At 43.1% G+C, this 19,361-nt stretch overlaps 1 protein-coding gene across 10 annotated transcripts in view; it reads left to right on the top strand.

Moving 5' to 3' along the window:
• LOC121281920 (transcriptional enhancer factor TEF-5-like) overlaps nt 1-19,361 on the top strand; it is a 311,062-nt gene that overhangs the window by 256,054 nt on the left and 35,647 nt on the right. For 7 of the 10 annotated variants that reach the window (XM_041195118.1, XM_041195116.1, XM_041195113.1 and 4 more), the window contains 3 exons: nt 4,410-4,544; nt 12,176-12,219; nt 12,900-12,974. In XM_041195118.1, the coding sequence (XP_041051052.1) occupies nt 4,410-4,544; nt 12,176-12,219; nt 12,900-12,974 (254 nt within the window). The remainder of the gene's footprint in view (nt 1-4,409; nt 4,545-12,175; nt 12,220-12,899; nt 12,975-19,361) is intronic. The other 3 variants (XM_041195119.1, XM_041195117.1, XM_041195114.1) reach the window with 1 other exon arrangement.

Below are 19,361 nucleotides of genomic sequence, written 5' to 3'. Positions count from 1 at the left end.
CTTGGAACCATTTTTAAATCATTATTAGATCTTTCTAATGAGAGAAAATGCTGCTTTTTAGCAGCTGTATAGATATGCTGGATAATGATGGATTTGGGAAGGGAATTACAACAGGATTTTAAGATACAAAGCCAGAATATCATTTCAGATTAGTGCCTCATGGACAATAGGCTACCTTAAATTTAGATCTGATAGGCCACTGCCTCCTACAATATTTAATTTTGGAATAAACAAAGATTTTAATGAGAGGTTTATCTTCTAAAGTGACCTTCCCTGCCCCGTTAAAACAAAGCTTAATGGATAAGACCAATAAATACTTGCTCTTTGTTTCAGAGCCAATAAGACATCACCAGTGTATGCCTCCATTGCTTATCACTTTTCACTTCCAATCTTCCCTCACGCAATTCCGCCCTCTTAACACCCACATGGTAACTATTTTTCACCTCATTGTATTGATCTTCATCCATTTTTTTCTGGGATTGGGTCATTATCTTCACTAGTTTGTGCTGATCCAACTGGAATTAAAGAGAGATGATTCTATAACTGTTTAAATGTACAAATAGTTTCCTAATCTATTGCCTGTCCTCAGATTCTGGTTGGCTATTAGTAATAATGATTTACTGTTTGATGAAGAACCAATCCTTATAGGGGCTGCTGAGTAAAGGAATTCCTTCTCAGCTAGGGCAGGTTGGTTAGTAATCAGCCAAAGAAGTTTCAGTTTAGTAAAATCCAAATCGTTTGCATCTTCTGCTTAAAGCAGAGCTTTGTTCCTTTAAATTGAGCTGGTAAAATCATCCCCTCTCACCAGAGTATGAGTGTAACATAAAACTGGTACTAATAAAGAACAAGTACCATATGCCCTATAAGCTACAAAATTTCCATATAAAATAATACCATTATTTCTGATTTCCCTTTTAATATAGATCCTGTTGCAAGTCCCTAAATGTACGCACTGCAATTGGCTGCTAAAAAAAGACTAATTGAAAAGTATACATGGAGTTATCCCTAAATTGACCCTAAATGAGCAATCTTCTGCAATAAAGGGCAGTTGAAAGTATTACACTGGTACTGTAGAAGTTGCTCTACTAAGGTTAGTATTGTGACTCCAAACCCAAGAGTTTAGCACCCCTTTAGTCAACTACCTGAGATTAACTATTTCAGCAAAGATTAGAAATTGAACTAAGACCATCCTGGTTGTTATGGCTGGTTTGCTCAATAGGTAGTTGATTTACCAACCAAGTTATTTATTTAACAAATCCTCCCATCTTGAGGCTTTTGTGATGGTTTGATTGTACAGTACTATCTTTGATTGAATTTCCGACATTCTGTACTAAATTTTCTCGCTGAAAACTATTTTTCAGTATAGTGCAGCCTAGCCTCACTATCGTAAAGTAACAGGCTTAAGTGATCAATTGAAGCTGAGGTTTAGGTGTAGGAAGGAAAGCAGTAACTTAGCTGATCCTAAATGTGATAGATCTCTAGGAGAGATAGTTGAGTGTCAAAGCTTGGATCAGCTTGTGTGCTGTAAGAATGATCCCAGGATTGAATTAACCTTAACCATTCTTGGGATTCAATTAGCATTTTGTTTACATAAATTTTAAAATGTTCACTAAGACCATATTGTATGTAGATGAGTTATGATTCCATGTTTTCCCTGAATTCCAGTCTCCAGTTATCTGCACACTCCTTTTTTTAAATTTGGTGTTTTGCAGTGGAGTTGCTGCAGATTTTGACTACTCACTAGAAAACTCAGGATCCCATCTCCCAGCTAGTTGTGACAACTGACTGTACAGGAGGAAAGCTCAGAGCAGGGATGAAGTTCTGGTGATAAAATAGAAACAGAAAATGCTGGAAACACTCAGCAGGTCAGGTGACATCTGCAGAGAGAGAAACTGAGTTAATGTTTCAGGTTTATGATATGTCATCAGCACTGGAAGAAATTAAAGATTTAACAGTTCATAAGCAAGTGATGATGTAGGTGTAAGCTGCCCTCTATCTATGATGAGTACTGTTGTATGTTGAGGCTGTTTTTGACCAAAGTTCCCGTACAAGTTGGTATTGTATTGTAAATACTCTTGCATGTTCTCTGCAATCCCGCATTCCAAAGTGAAAATACTTCTTTACTCTAACTTGTGTTACAACGTTCCTTGTGAAGTAGCCTCACTGAACTAGTCACTAGACAAGTGATCCAAAGACCCAGGGTAATGGAGACCCAGGTTCGAATCCCACCACAGCAGATGGAGAAATTTGAATTCAGTAAAAAATCTGGAATTAAAAGTCTGATGACCACAAAATAATTGCCTATTGTTATAAAAACCCATCTGGTTCACTAACGTCCTTTAAGGAAGGAAACCTGCCGTACTTGCCTAGTCTGGCCTACATGTGACTCTAGACCACAGCAATGTGGTTGACTCTTAAATGCCCTCTGAACAAGGGCAATCAGGGATGGGCATTAAATGCTGGCCTGGACAGTGATGCCCACATCCCATGAATGAATTAGAAAAAAAACTTTCCCTTTTTGGCCTTGATTTTCAAAGTCACTTTATTTTCCTTTTTACTCCATGGGATGAAGGTATTCAGTTGTGGGGAATGGAACACTTTGCTGTTTTGAAAGCTCAGGTATCAGCGCTCTCTAGTTATATGTAAGATATTTAGATAAAAACTACCTCCAGATGCTCCAGTGATGTGTCTCCAACCTTGGAAGGCCACCTCTTTAATGCACCAGTGTGACACTTATTTTCCCAATATCAGACTATGTGAGTCGCCTCTCTAAAAGAAACGGGCAGTAATGTGCTCACTGGGGTGAGAGTACTTCACACTCATTTCATTAAGAGCATTTATAGTTCACAGAGTGAGTGGGCAGACTTCTCATCCTTTCAGGCAGGGCTGGATTGAACCCAAATCTTGTGGTGTCCTAACACTTCCCCGTGATCTTCCTTCAAACACTTCTAAGCAACAGTTAATCTTAAAAATGTAGTAAGGTCTTGAAACACATCAGGAACCTTGGGATACATACCTCACTAGTAATCCCTTTACCAGTGCCCCTTCCCCTCCCAGCATCTACCAGTCATGTGGTGTGAAGGCGATGAAATTTGTGAGATTAAAGGATCCAAGATGAGCCATGGAATACAGTTTCTATCCTATAATCTGATTAAGTCATTTATCTGAGAAATAAACAGTATGCCACAGTTGCTCATGTTGTGTGTACCACACAGTGAGCAATAATTGACTTATTATAACAATTTAAATGAAAACCATGTAGGTGTATGGCAAACTATTTCTGATGGTGTCATTGAATTTTACTGTGGCATCTGCTCTTAATTCTGGTATCTCCATGAAGCACTCTGTGGATGTGGCATCAGCATCACATGCTTTAGCAGATGGTTCTGCCATCCAAATGAGATCACAAAGCCTGCACAAAGATTGAACTCGTATGTCTTAAGGGCTTCCAGACTCATGCAATAACTAATATGCCACTTCATCGCTCACTGTGCTGCCACCATCTGCCTCATTCCGACTCTGTTCCGTGATGTGACTCATTTTTGAGAATTATGATTGGCGTAAATTGGATTTCCTGCCAGTGATGAAACTAATGGGGAGGGGAAAAGGATGAAATCCAACCTGACCAGTCGCTGCTGCTGTTGTGTTCAGGACCATTTCCAAACCAACAGAATTGAGCAGTCACAGCATGATCAGTTAGAAAAGAAGCTGTTAAGAGGCTGTGTCATCTTACTATGGAGGGCAAAGACCTCTGATCACCTGAGGTGCAGGAATTTGCCACTGTCTACAGACAGTAATTGTTTTTTTTTAGACAGTCTAAAACTTGTAATTAACAAAAACATTTATATTTGGGCCACTTCACTGAGCACCCAGATCTCCATGCACCATTCCTTCTATTGTGATGGAGCAGGCAGAAGAGCGGCTGCCAAAGTTCTGCTAATTTCACTGGTCACTGAAAAATATAAGGGAAGATCCGGAGGTGATTGTTTCTGTTTCTCCTCCCTCCTTGGCTCGCAGTGATGTAGTCGAGGTCATGAATCAAATTTGAGCCCTTGTCCCACCAACTAAAGACACATCAGTGTCCTTCCCTCTGAGCTTCCCTTAAGGTTGATCAGCATAACTGAGCCTTACTTTTAGAAAGGTGGAATTAGAGAACCTGTTCCCTAATAGCTTGAAGGAGGTTGATTCCGTTGGGGTCAGGGTGATGTGATATATTTGAATGATATCATCACATGGGGGAAATGTGCACGACCACTAACTAAGCTTCATGCAAGATTGGCTGCTTTAACCAGTCATTCCCATTGTCTGTTTTCTGACACCTTTGCTTGTTTTCAGATTCACTGCCCATGCCCTTCTTCCATCTGTCTTTCCACCCAGCTTTGCTAATCCATCTTTCTTTATTTTTGAAGGATCAAGCCTCAAAAGACAAGGCCCTGCAGAATATGGCTGCCATGTCTTCAGCACAGATCGTTTCAGCAACTGCAATGCAGAACAAATTGGGGATAACACCCATCCCACAAGCTCCCTATCCAGCAGCAGCCAGGGTAAGTGTCTTTTAATTGCTTACTGCTCTGTGGCGTCATGCAGTGAGCCAGGGATGCAGTGGGATGACCTAAATCTTTCTTGTATCCCCTGCTGATTACAGGGTTAGGTGTCAGCTGTAGTTTAGTGCACTCTCATCTCTTGAGTCAGAAGGTTGTGGGTTCAAGCCCCACTGCAAGGATTTGAACACCAAATCTAGGCCGACACTTCTTTGCGGTACCAAAGGAGTGCAACACTATTGGAGGTGCCGTCTTTTGAAGGAGACAACAAAACTGAGGCCCTGTCTCCCCTCTCAGGTGGACATAAAAGTGCCCATGGCACTATTCAGAGAAGAGCAGGTGAGTTCTCCCCAATATCCAGGCCAACATTTATCCCTAATCCAACACCTTTACCCTTTATCTGGTCGTCATCACAGCAGATAATGTGTGCAAAATTGGCTGCCACATTTCCTACATTGAGATAGTGATTACGCTTGATAAGGTATTTTGTTAGCTGTACTTGGAGCATCCTGAGGTCATGAAAGGTGAGATGTAAATGAAAGTCTTTCTTTCTATGGCCAGGCTCATTCCAAATTCTGTGTTCGTAAAGTGTCAGTTAGCATTACCACAAATAGTTTGAAACAGCATAGTTTGTATGTTATTATATTGTATCTCTTTTAATCGCCTCATGATCATCATATGTAGGGTAGCTTCTTGTCGTCAACCCTTCCAATTCAATCCATTATGGTAAATTTAATTGACTATTAAATGCACATCTTTAAACCCTCAGTGCATGCACAGCTGTGACAACAAATACATCATCGCAATGAATTTGTCTGGCAGCGCACTGCAATGGTTAGTGGTCTATGACACGGCCATAAACCTGTTTAAAAAAATTGTTTATGCTATAAATAACTCATAGGGCTCCCTGAAGGCCCAGCTGACCATAACTATGAATATCAGAACCATACAGATTAGGGAGAATTCAATGCCTAAGACGTGCTGTGAGCTCGCAGTTATAGGGTAGTACAGTGGCATTAAGGCTAAAGTGGGCATTGGTACTTCTGGGATAGGGAAGTGGGTAAAGAATCTCTAGGATTTCTAATACCAGTTATGAGATATCTGACAAAGACTGAAGCTGGCTCGCTCTCTGGTCTTGCACTGGAAGAAAAACCAGTTGGATGAGCATCTTATCCCAAAGGCGTCAACATAGGGTTGCCAGCTAGGAGTTTTCATCCGTTCACTAGACGACTCCCACCTTTGGTCAACTTGCACATCCATCCTCGAGGCCCATAGCCTTCCTATGACAATGAGAAAGCAATGTGGTATTTCAGTACCACTTGAATGATTGTTGCCTGTTTGTCAAACAGTCAATGAAAAGGAAAACATACTATTGTTTTTACTGCCCCAGTGACATTTCTTCAGAGTTGCTGGCAGCATTAACCTGTCGATTAATCATCAATTCCTGGAATCTCCAGGAGAATCCTGATAGGTTGGCAATGTCATCAAGAGAGAAATGGGAGAAACATATTAACTCATGATCTGTGGTACTCTGTTCAAATCAATGCCTCATAGTCTTATGAAAGAAGCATTATAGACACACTCTCTATAACACACACTTATCTCCCCCTTAATTCTTAAATTAAAAAGTGTGCCATTAAGAGCCATTAAAGAGCGCGGAGAGAGAGGCGAGAGACTATTAAAGAGCATAGAGCCGGAGGCCAGAGGCCATTAAAGAGCCTGGAGAGATAGGCAAGAGATCTTTAAAGAACTTGGAGAAAGAGAGACAAAAGGCCTTTAAAGAACCTGGAGAGAGAGAAGTGAGGGGCGATGAAAGGGCCCAGAGAGAGAGGTGAGAGGCAATTAAAGAGCACAGAGAGAGAGAGACAAGAGGCCATTAAAGAACCTGGAGAGAAAGAGGTGAGGAGCCATTGAAGGGAATGAAGAGAGAGGCAAGAGGCCGTTAAAGAGCCTGGAGAGAGAGAGATGAGAGACCATTAAAGAGTGCGAGAGGGAAAAGAGCGTGGAGAGCAGCTGACTGGTGGACTATGATTGGTGAGTATAGTATTTTTAGGCTCTAAAGTTTAAGTAAGGTCTTTAATTTGTGTTTAGGCCTTTTTTTTCTCTTTTTAAAAAAAATAGCTTGTTAAGTATAGGATCGATACTGGTGTGAAAAAAAATTACGATAAAGTCTAAAGAGTGGCGAATTCTTCAAGCATGAAGAGCAGGAATATTAGAGTAATTAATTAATAAATTAAATAAAATGCGATAGCAGGACAGGTGATGTGTTTCTGCTGCAGTGTGTAGGGGCTGCTGGATCAGGTGATCCAGAGTGAACACATCTGTAGTAAGTATTTGCAGTTCGAGGAATTTTGGATCTGAGTTGAGGAGCTGGAGTCCGAGCTGCAGACATTGCACCACATCAGGGAGGGGGAAAGTTATCTGAACACTTTGCTTCAGGAGGTGGTCACACTCCTCGGATTAGGTAATTCCAATTTGGTCTGTGATCGGGGACAGTAGGCTGTGACAGCAGGTATGAGGACCCAGGGAGTAGCGTTCAAGGAGCCTTGGTCCCTGCAATTCTCCAACGGTTACAAGGTTCTTGTTCCCTGTGTGGATGAGAGCAGGAACTGCAGAGGGGATGAGCAAACTGATCATGGCACCGTGGTACAGGAAGCCATTCAAGTGGGGGGAGGAAATAGGACCATATTATTGGTAGGGGACAGTATAATTAGGGGGATAGATACTATTCTCTGCAGGCTATGTTACCTGCCCCGGTGCCAGGGTTAAGGACATCTCCTCAGGGCTGGACAGGAGCTTGGAGTATGAGGGGAGGGATCCAGTTGTCGTCGTCCACGTTGGTACCAACGACATTGATAGGACTAGAAAGGAGGTTCCGCTGAAAGAATTTGAACAGTTAGGAGCTAAACTGAAAAGCAGAACCTGCAAGGTAATAATCTCGGGATTACTACCTGAGCCACGGGCAAACTGGCATAGGGTAAATAAAGTCAAGGAGTTAAACGTCAACTCTTTTCTTCTCCGCCGATGCTGCCAGACCTGCTGAGTTTTTCCAGGTAATTCTGTTTTTGTTTGGATTTCCAGCATCCGCAGTTTTTTTGTTTTTATCAAGGAGTTAAATGTGTGGCTCAAACATTGGTATGGGAGGAATGGGTTTCAGTTCATGGGGCACTGGCACCAGTACTGGGGTAGAACAGAGCTGTTCCAGTAGGACTGGTTTCACTTGAACCATGCTGGGAGCAGTGTCCTGGCGAACCAGATAACTCAGGCTGCAGAGAGGGCCTTAAACTGAATAAAGTGGAGGAAGGTTCTGGAGAGGGGATATGTAAGCTTACAAAGCAAAAGGATACGACAACATTGCAGAGCAGTTATTTAGGTAATATACCCAGAGTATGACAAGAAGGGATAGAATGTACAAACAAAAAGCAGCAAATAGGATCAAAGGGGGAAAAATGGTAAAAAGGCAAAATTAATGGCTCTTTACTTAAATGCACATAATATTTGGAACGTAATAAATGAATTAATGAAATAGAGGTGAATGGGTATGATCTTATAGCCATTACAGAGACATGGTTACAAGGAGATCAAAGCTGGGAACTAAATATTCAGGGGCATGTAACTTTTCGAAAGGACAGGCAGGAAGGAAAGGGTGGTGGGGTAGCTTTGTTAGTACGAGATGGAATAAGTACAATAGCTAGAAATGATCTTGGATTAGAAGATGTAGAATCCAAATGGGTGGAGGTAAGAAATAACAAGAGGAAGAAGACACTGGTGGGAGTAGTCTATAGGCCCACTAACAGTAGCTATACTGTAGGACAGAGAATAATTCAGGACATGATGAGGGCATGTTAAAAAGGCAGTACATTAATCATGGGTGACTTTAATCTTCATGCAGATCAGGAAAATCAATTTGGCAGAGGTAGCCATCAGCCAGAATTCATAGGGTAGAATTTTGCCCTTGATGGGCGGGCGGGCCCCACCGGCTTGGCGGCAGGTGGGCAGCCAATCGCTGCTGCCGAAACGGGCCCCGTCGCCATTTTAAGTGGGCGGGCCAATTAAGCTGATTTCGCTGTCCCCGCGGTTACCCCCGATGTCATCCCTCGTCATTTTCGTGTCGGCAAGCAGGCCCCGCCCCCAGCTCACCGACAGAAAAATTCTGCCCATAGAGTGTATTCAGGACAGTTTCCTAGAACAATATGTTGTAGATCCAACCAGGGATCAGGCTATTTTAGATCTGGTAATGTATAATGAGGCAGGTTTAATTTGCTATTCTGTTTCAGAGTAGGAAACAGTGACCATAACCCCATTGTAAAATTTAGCATTCAGCTGAGAGTGAGAAACTTGGGTCAGAAGCAACTGTGCCAAACTTAAATAAGGATAATTACAAAGAAATGAGGGCAGAGTTGGCTGGAGTGGACTGGGAAAGGAGTTTAGCAGAAAAGACTGTTCATGGACAATGGATGGCATTTAAGAAAATAGTTCATGACCCACAACAAAGATATATCCCAGTGAGGAAGAAGGATTCTAGCAAGGGGATAAATCAGGGAAGTTAAGGATAGTATCAAATTGAAAGAAAAAACATACAATGTGGCAAAGATTACCAGTAAGCCAGAGGATTAGGAAAGCTTTAAAAACCAACAGAAGATGACCCCAAAAAAAGAGAGAAAATAAACTTTGAGTGTAAACTAGCAAGTAATATAAAAAACTGACAGTAAGAGCTTCTTTAAATATATAAAAAAGAAGAGAGAGGCCAAAGTGAAGATAGGCCCCTTAGAGAACGAAGCTGGGGAAATAATAATGGGGAACCAGGAAATGGCGGAGGAGTTGAATAAATAATTTGCATCAGTCTTCACAGTAGAAGACACTAATAGCATTCCAAAAATACTAAATAACTAAGGGGCATAAGGGGGCAGGAAATAAATACAATAATTATCACAAGAGAAAATATACTAGTGAAATTAATGGGGCTAAAGGTCAATAAGTCCCCTGTTCCTGATGGGTTGCATCCTAGAATATTACAGATAGCTACACAGATAGTGGATGCACTGGTAGTAATCTTCCAAGAATCCTTAGATTCTGGAAAAGTCCCAGAAGATTGGAAAACTGCCAATGTAATGCCTTTATTCAAAAAGAGAGGGAGACAGAAAACGGTTCACTGTAGGCCAGTTAGCTTAACATCTGTCATTGGGAAAATGTTAGAGTCTATTGTAAAGGATGTAATAGCACAGCATTTAGAAATGCATAATATAATCAAGCACAGTCAGTATGGCTTCATGAAGGGGAAATCATGCCTGACAAATTTATTAGAATTTTTTGAGGAGGTAACAAGCAGGATAGATAAAAGGGATCCAGTAGATGTAATATGTTTGGATTTCCAAAAGACGTTTGTTAAGATACCACACATAAGGCTACTTAAAAAGATAAGAGCCCATGGTGTTGTGGTAGTATATTAGCATGGATAGATGATTGGCTAACTAATAGAAGACAGAGAGTTGAGATAAAGGGGATATTTTCAGGATTGCAACCTGTAACTAGTGGAATGCCACAGGGATCAGTGCTGCGGCCACAATTATTTACAATATATATCAATGACTTCGCTGAGAGAAGTGAATGTACTATCGCCAAGTTTGCGGATGACGTAAAAAAGGTGGGAAGGCAAGTGGTGAGGATGAGACAAAGAGTTTACAGAAGGATATAGTCAGGTTTAATGAGTGGGCAAAGTATGGAGAGATTTTCTTATGAGGAGAGGTTGAGTAGGTTGGGCCTGTACTCATTGGAGTTTAGAAGAACGAGAGGTGACCTTATTGAAACATGTAAGATTCTTAGTGGGCTTAGTAAGGTAGATGCTGAGAGGTTGTTTCCCCTTGTGAGCGAGTCTAGGACCAGAGGGCATAATCTCAGAGTAAGGGGCACCATTTAAGACAGAGATGAGGAGGAATTTCTTCTCTCAGAGGGTAGTGAAGCTATAGAATTCTTTACAGTAGATGGCTGTAGAGGCCGGGTCATTAAGTATATTCAAGACTGAGATAGACATATTTGTAATCAGTAAGGGAATCAAGGGTTATGGGGAAAAGGCAGGAAAGTGAAGTTGAGGATTATCAGATCAGCGATGATCTCATTGAATGGTGGTGCAGACTCGTTGGGCTGAGTGGCCTACTTCTGCTCCCACGTCTAATGGTCTTATGGTCTCCCACCATCCAGTATGCCATTTGCTGACTTTTAGTTCAGTGTGCAGTAGACTACCACCCCACTACTTTCTTAATGGACTCTTCTCTCTTCACTCACCATGGATCAGACTGCTTCTGGAATCCTTCTCGAAGTGATCAGTTTTTATAAAACAATTATCACCAGCCAAACATCTTAGGAGAATACCCCACTCTAATGTCACTAAATGGCTGAGACTTAACCAGCTGTACTTCATTATTGTTGGGTGAAGTTCAACAAAGGTGATGATGATTGGCCGAAGGTATGGTATGAATTGGCCAATTAGGATGTTTGCTACTCACTCATAGAAATTTATTATTGATACTGTCTGTGTTGTATGGCTGGGGAAGCAGTTATAATTCAATATTGAGGTTAATAATCCGCTCAACACTTATGCTGAGTCTTTATGAATCGTTATGATGCCATCAGGAATTGATCTCTCAGGGCAAAAGTTCACTCTGTGAAAGTGTTGATATTGTATTCTTGCCGAGACCTTATATATTTTCCCATTTGTTTTGCCTCTCCCCCAAAGAGGTGATTCCTGCTGAGATATAGTTGCAAGGGTGTCCTTTCCATGTGAGACTTGATTGTCCATGTTAACAGGATGTTCCATTGTAGGACCTTGTCTGTAAGCATGTTATCTGCTGACCTGACACCAGGCAATAACTTGGAGTTAAAACTCCAGCTCATTTATTTCCCCTGCATTCCTAGCCTAGGCTACTGGGTCAAGCTCTAGCTTGAGATTAATTAAGTTAAAATAGATCAGATGTTGAATTTTTGCAACTTTTGTGACTCGGTAGAACATTAGAAGAAAAGAAATAGGAGCAGGGAAAACAAAGTACGACCCATTAAGTCTGCTCCGCCATTCAATATGCTCATGGCTGATCTTGGACTTCAACTCCATTTTCCTGTCCGTTCCCCATATCCCTTAATTCCCTGAGAAACCAAAAACCTTATGGAATGCCTTTTGGAAATCTAAGTATACCATATCTACAGGTTCCCCTTTATCTACCCTGCTAGTTACATCCTCAGAAAAGTAACAGACCATGCCGTGTATCTATGCACAGAACCAACTTGAGCGAGGTGCTTTCATGGGAGCGTAGGAATTGCAAGAGTTAAAAACATCTAAGGTCCAACAAGATTATTTCCTACAATTTGAGTTACAATAATAATGGAGTTGTTGGTTAATCAGGGCAATCAATCTCTATCAATTTGTCTACAACAATGTGAGGAAAGCTTCAAAAGGTTGAGGAGCTTTACCCCTAGGTCATCTTTTACCTCCCACAAATCACATCTTAAATTACTCCTGTACTGTTTCTCAAAATGTAATGTTCTGAAATAAATCTATCTAACTTAAAACTGGAAATGCCTGATGCTTAATAGGTTGTGCATGAAGGTTTATTAATCTTGAAAAATTTGTTTTATTGTTGCAGTTTTGGCCTGGTTCTCTTCCTGGACAGCCTGGGTCCTCTCAAGAGTAAGTATCTGTGTGGTATCTGAGCAACCTAAAACTATGTTACCAATAACATTGTTCACCTGGCTTTCATCCAAGTGTGCAGTTGATCTGAATTAGAGGTGAATGTCCTCCTGATTGTGGGGGAGGAATGAATTTTCCCAATAGCCACTTTGCTAGTTCTGAGCTCTTGTAAATTGTAATCAGAAACTGCTTGGTTGAACCCAAACATTGATCTCGTCAACTGTGCCATTCACAAATAACTTCAAATGGTGCAATCTTCATCCTGTCACACTTAGGTAAAGTCTGTGGGGTTAAGCCCTTTGACTGGTTGTTCTGATCATGTGGATAACCTTGATGGACCCCAAATTCTTTGAATGTTGTGTTTGCCAGTGAGCAATTAATCTGTTTTAGATTGAGCGTTTGTTAATACCTGTTCTCTTGTCTAAAATCGTAAAAAAAGTATATATTTTTTGTTTCAAGCGAAATAAAAGGTTGAGTGCTACTTTTAAAACAGAGTAGCTTCATTGAGACGCCCATCTTTCCATGGTATGGTCACGTGCAGAGATTGGTTCGGGGCCAGGGGGTGGTCGGGGGAGAAGGCTGGTTTAACTGGTGTTATCGAAACGATGCCGATCACTTATTTTGGGTCAATATCTTTTTCTTGCTCTATATTTTTTTTCTATATATATATCTGGCGCCAGCAACATTCCAGAGCTGGCAGGCTGTGGATGGATGCCCAGAGACACATGGAGCAGCACATCCGCTGAGGGCCACAGGTGAGAAAGACATAAGGTGTAACTGGCCCTGGGCTGCATTGTGAACACCACTGGCATATATTGTACCTGTGTCTGTAACCTGTGCTGCGTTTTTTTACCCCTTCTGTCTCCAGCATCCCCTTCCTCTTACCCCAGCAACCCAAGCTGAGCAATGGGGGTACTATACTGAGGAAGGTGCAGCGTTTCCTGCTTATTCCTGTTGACAGTGTGACGTTTCACACTGGCTTTGTGTTTGGTAGAGGAAAAGCAGCTTCTCTTCATTTGAACTCGACATGTCTCTCAGCTTGTATTTTTATTCTTGTGGCTATAATATATAAACTTTAAAATGAGTAAATTCCATCACCAGCAAACACTGCAAAAGGAGAATACCATGAAAATTATGTCCACACTTGTAGTATCCACTGATCCTACAGGTAAAGCAGTGATAGGATTCTCCATTTAGAACATTCTGTCCTTTATCATATTTTGTTTAAATATAGAAGCCTGTGACACTGTGCCAGGCCTCTTCCCGAAGGTGAGATTTTGGCCTTTAGAAAATATTGGCCTAGATCTTCCATGAAGTGGCAATCATCGTTGGAGTGCCGCTCCACTCGTACTTTCCTGCACCCTGACTCTGCTTTGCATTCCTGGCCGGGTCTTCTGAGCCCAGCTTCTCTAGAAATGCGGAGTCGACAGTTCCACAAAGACCTTCATCGCAGCGCTGGAGCGTCAGGGGGAAGACGAGCTTCGCCCGCCCACCCCCACCCCTTTTATGGCACTAGCTGCCGTAAGGTAAGTTCAAATGTCCACTGTGAAGGTTAGTGAATGTATGGATGAGTGAATGGTGAATGAGTGAGTGAGGTGGCAGGTGGGTCAGCGGGTAGTCCGATCGGGTAGTCCAGAAGTGGACAAGTCAGGTCGGGTCACGGAGCTAGGCAGATGGTGGGGTAGTCAGAGGGTTGCGTGGGGTTAGTCGGGTGGTTAGGATTAGGGGTTAGCATAGTCAAGAGGTATAGTCAGGTCCGGGGGTTAGTTGGGGGATCGAGGGGACAGTCTGGGTTAGTGTAAGTAAATTGGGTGGCGGAGGGAGGGTGGTGGCATCGATCAGTTCTGTACTTATCCAGGAATTAAACTAGGATTTTCCTGTCTAACATTTCCAGGGTAACTATCTGGATAAGTAAATTGGAACAGTCTTTCATAGAGGAACCCAGCGAGCAGAGGAATTGCCCGTCAGAAATTCAAACTCCCCAGGCAATTCTCTTGGAGGTCAGCGTGGCGGGACTTCCAGAAGCTTCCTACATGAATCTTGGGTCTTGCATCTGATCTCTGACAATCCGGAGATCAGAAGATTTCAATTTCAAAATTCCATATCATTATTAACCTGGTTCATTTTGCCCCAACATTCATTTCTCTGAGCATTAATTCATTCTGCTTCAGGTGTGGAGATCTCAGTTTCTCAAGTTGCGTCTTTGGCCCTCAGCCACCAACCAACCACATTAGCTTTACTTCCCTTAACCCATGGTTCAGTCTGTTTACCTGGTGAGTAGTTGAACTATACAAAAATTCAGCGTTTGATGTGCTGAGATTATCTGATCTCAGCTGAGAGCTACAACTTGGGTTAGGGAGCAGGGATGAGCTGAAGGGCCCCAATCTCAGTCTCCACCAGTGAACCCTGCTGGTTTGTTGATTTTGGGTGAGGGCAAGAATGGGTTTGGCCCTGATGCCCTTGGCAATCAAAATAGTCAAGGTGGGCACATAAGGAATGGTCATTGGACACAGAGTCTATGGAACTACAGCCCCTTCAGGAAGGAAGGGAAGAAGGTTCGGCAAGAGAAAGAAAAACAGAGGCTTCTCAGTCAGGTAACTTTACCAGGATTATGTATAGGATCTTGAGTGCAACCTGTAACTAGTGGAGTGCCACAGGGATCCATGCTGCAGCCTCAATTATTTACAATATATATTAATGATTTAGATGAGGGAAGTGAATGTACTATTGCTAAGTTTGCGGATGAGGAAGTGAATGCACTATTGCTAAGTTTGTGGATGAGGAAGTGAATGTACTATTGCTATGTTTGCGGATGAAGAAGTGAATGTACTATTGCTAAGTTTGCGGATGAGGAAGTGAATGTACTATTGCTAAGTTTGTGGATGAGGAAGTGAATGTACTATTGCTAAGTTTGCGGATGAGGAAGTGAATGTACTATTGCTAAGTTTGTGGATGAGGAAGTGAATGTACTATTGCTAAGTTTGTGGATGAGGAAGTGAATGTACTATTGCTAAGTTTGCGGATGAAGAAGTGAATGTACTATTGCTAAGTTTGCGGATGAGGAAGTGAATGTACTATTGCTAAGTTTGTAGATGAGGAAGTGAATGTACTATTGCTAAGTTTGCGGATGACACAAAAATAGGTGGGAAGGCAAGTAGTGAGGATGACAAAAAGAGTCTGCAGAGGGATATAGACAGGTTAAGTGAGTGGGCAAAAAACTTGGCAGATGGAATATAATGTGGGAAAATGTGATGTTATGCACTTTGGCAGGAAGAATAGAGGAGCTGAATATTATTTAAATGGAGAAAGACAGCAGAAGGCTGCAGTATAGAGGGATTTGGGAGACCTTGTGCATGAATCCCAAAAAGCTAACATACAAATTCAACAGGTAATAGGGAAGGCAAATGGAATGTTGGCCTTGATTTCAATGGGAATGGAGTATGAAAATAGGGAAGCTTGCTTAAACTAAAAAAGGCACTACTTAGACCACACCTAGGATACCGTGAACAGTTTTGGTTCCCTTAACTAAGGAAAGATATACTGGCATTGGAGACAGTCCAGAGAAGGTTCACTAGGTTGATCCCGGGGGTAGAGGGATTTTCTTCGGAGGAGAGGTTGAGTAGGTCGAGCCTGTTCTCATTGGAGTTTAGAAGAATGAGAGGTGACCTTATTGAAACAGATTCTTAGGGGGCTTGACAGGGTAGATGCTGAGAGGCTGTTTCCCCTTGTGGGAGGGTCTAGGACCAGAGGGCATAATCTCACAGTAAGGGGTGCCCATTTAAGACAGATGAGGAAGAATTTCTTCTCTCAGAGGATAGTGAATCTGTGGAATTCTTTACTGCAGAGGGCCGTAGCGGCTGGATCATTAAGTATATTCAAGGCTGAAATAAGCAGATTTTTAATCAGTAAGGGAATCAAGGGCTATGGGGAAAAGGCAGGAAAGTGGAGTTGAGGATTATCAGATCAGCCATGATCTCATTTAATGGCATTGCAGACTCGATGGGCCAAATGGCCTACTTCTGCTCCTACATCTTATGGCCTTATAACAATATCTGCATCTCAGAGAAAAAAGATGTTGGCAACTCGAGCAGAGGAAGGATTGAAGTAAAGTACTGGAGGAAGGGCAGAGAAGGGGAAGAGAAAAGGCCATTAAAAACCAGAGACTCTGGTTCCACATTCCTCCAGCTCAGTCATAATGGTGGATACGCAATCACGTAGGCTGCCTGCAAAATCGGATTGTTGCCGTGGATCACACAGAACGGGCAATGGTCTGCCCTGCCTGACCATCTGCAGCCTGTTCTTCCTGATCATGCGACAGAAACTCTGTTGTTCACTTTTTTAAATAAAATATTTTTCTGTCCTGTTTTTTGTGCACAGGGGTCATGATCCGTAACCTGTTCACACTGGTTCTGTTGGAGGTGAGCAGCATGCAAACCTGGAATACCCATGATTATAACATGGGGCTGAGTAGACTTCGCACTGCTGGCTTCCTCTGCACTCAACAGGGACAGAACAGCATAGTGCTAAGAGCTCATGGTGCAACCACCACTCTGTTCTTAAAGGCAGTCTGCCCTTCTTAAAGGGAAGCAGCACAGAATACTATTGCTATAAGCAGTTGATGTGGTATACATGGACTTTCAAAAAGCATTTGATAAAGTGCCACATAACAATCTTGTCAGCAAAGTTAGAGCAGGTGTAATAGGAAACAGGGAGTAGAGGTGAATGATTGATTGTTTTTCGGACAAGAGGAAGATGGATAGTGGGGTTGCCAAGGGGTCAGCGTCAGCGTACCAGCTTTTCCTGATTGTATACTAGTGACCTAGGTTTCTGTGTATAGGACACAATTTGAAAATTTTCAGATGGCACAAAACTTGGAAGTATAATGAACTGTGAGGAGGATAATGATAAGCTTCAAGAGGACAAAGGATGGTGGAATTGGCGGACTCGTGGTGGCAACAACAATAACTTATGTAGCGCCTTTAACGTAATAAAACATCCCAAGGCACTCCACAGGAGCATTATAAAACAAAGTATGACACCGACACATGTAAGGCGATATTAGGTCAGGCGACTAAAAGATGGGTCAAAGAGATGGGTTTTAAGAAGTGTCTTAAAGGCAGAAAATGAGGTAGAGAGGCAGAAAGTGTTTAGGGAGGGAATTCCAGAGCTTGGGGCCTAGGCAGCTGAACGCACAGCCACCAATGGTGAAGCAGTTATGATTGGGAATGTATGAGAGGCCAGAGTTAGTGGTGCAGACATCTCAGAGGGTCCTGGGGCTAGAGGAGATTACAGAGATAGGGAGGGGTGAGGTCACGGAACCAAAATAGGTCAGTGAGCACAGTGATAATAGGGCAATAGGACTTCCTGCAAGTTAAGGCACGGGCAGCAGAGTTTTGGATGACTGCAAGTTTGTGGAGGGTAGAATGTGGGAGACCAGCCAGGAGCACATTGGAATAGTTGAATCTCAGGGTAACAAAGGGTGTTATTGTCCAGTCCTGTCGGCGGCGGGCGTCATGGTGGGTGTGAGCAGATAATAAGGGGAGAAGGCCAAAAATTGGTTGCACATCGTCGTGAAACCAATTTGCAATCACCCGCTCCAGCCATCAATGGTGGGCTGTGTTTTTCACCGCCGCATGTCAGGAACTTAATTTCAACACTTTAGCGTCTCATAAGCCCTGCTGGCCGGAATCATCCCCCCCATACCGGATCATTCGAGTCATGCCAACATGTTTCATAACTGTACGTAAGCGTCGTGCGCCTGGCGAGCTACATTTCGCTCAGGACCTTGAGGTTTGTTTGCCTGCCTTGCTTCAAGCTGCACTCACGGTCATCAGTGTCAGACTTCACAGGCAACACCACATCCCTTTTAGAGGGGCTCACGGGCAGGGCTCTACCTACCAGATCAGCCCTAAGGGTGGGTAGCTTTTCAATGGCTGCAGGGCTAGGGCCTGCTTGGATCAGGGCGAGAAATGGCCTCAGGCAAGGGAAGAGGCTGCAGGGCGAGGGCTGTACTAGGGAAGAGGGGTATCCCAGGATGTGTGTGGGAGCACATGTTGATCTGTGCAAGTGGCCTTAAGATGGTGAGGGCTGAGGAGGCAGTCTCCAGAGGAGATGAGGCCAAATGGAGGTGTGAGGGTATGTGAGAGAGAGTGAGTGGTGATGTCCCATGAGCCAGCAGTGAGTGAGATGCCAGTGAAGGTGTGATGGCCTTGTGAGTGTGTGAGTTCAGGGTGATAAGATGGTTGTTTTACCCTAGTGACATGGATGAGATCATCCGTTTTCTGCACTGGATGGCCAACCTCGTGTGCAGGGTTGGCACTGACCACCTCTGCCACCACCTCCCAAGCCAGAGTGGTGAGACTGATGGGCCTCCTGCGCCAGAGTGCGGGTAGAGGACATCATGACAGGCCTCCACAGCGCCCAGAAGGTGTCCCAGGGATTTGTCACTGAATTGATAAGGGCTGCACTCTTCTTTGCTTTTGGGGCCATGTCTTCACCAGAGCAGTCCTTGAGAAGTCCTTGAGCATTGAGAAGCGTGCTCACGGGTGCAGTTTAAATATGGCGCCCTTTGTGAGGAAGCGGCGAGGTAATGGCGTGGCAGGCAAATCGGTGGCCGCCCACCAGCGACCCGGCGTGTTTCCTATGGCTGCATAACAAATGAGGTGGGAATGGGACGATATGGCCATTGCGGCCAGCGGGTAAAATTACTTTTTTTCCTGCCCGCTGCCGCACTTTGTGCAAATCTGGGATGATTCCACCCAAAGGCATGAATATGGGTTTCAGCAGCAGATGAGCTGAGAGAGTGGCGAAGTTAGGCAGTGTTACGGAGGTGGAAATAAGCACGAATATGTTGTTGGAAGTTCATTTCAGGGTTAAATATGACACTTAGGTTGTGAAAAGTCTGGATGAGTCTCGAACAGTTGCCAGGAAGAGTGCTGTAGTCTATAGCTTGGGAGCAGAGCATGATGAAAACAATGACTCAGTCTTCCCAATATTTAATTGGAAGGAATTTCTGCTTATCTGGTACTGATGTCGGATAAACAAACTCAAAACAATGGAGGAGTCCAGAGAGGTGGTGGTGAAGTAGAGCTGGTGTTATCAGCATACATGTGAAAGGTAACGCATGCTTTTAGATGATGTCA

This window comes from Carcharodon carcharias, chromosome 9, assembly GCF_017639515.1.
Source record: "Carcharodon carcharias isolate sCarCar2 chromosome 9, sCarCar2.pri, whole genome shotgun sequence".
NCBI classification, from domain to species: domain Eukaryota; kingdom Metazoa; phylum Chordata; class Chondrichthyes; order Lamniformes; family Lamnidae; genus Carcharodon; species Carcharodon carcharias.
The sequence above is the reverse complement of the archived record's forward strand: the minus strand, read 5'-3'. Positions and strand labels throughout refer to the sequence as shown.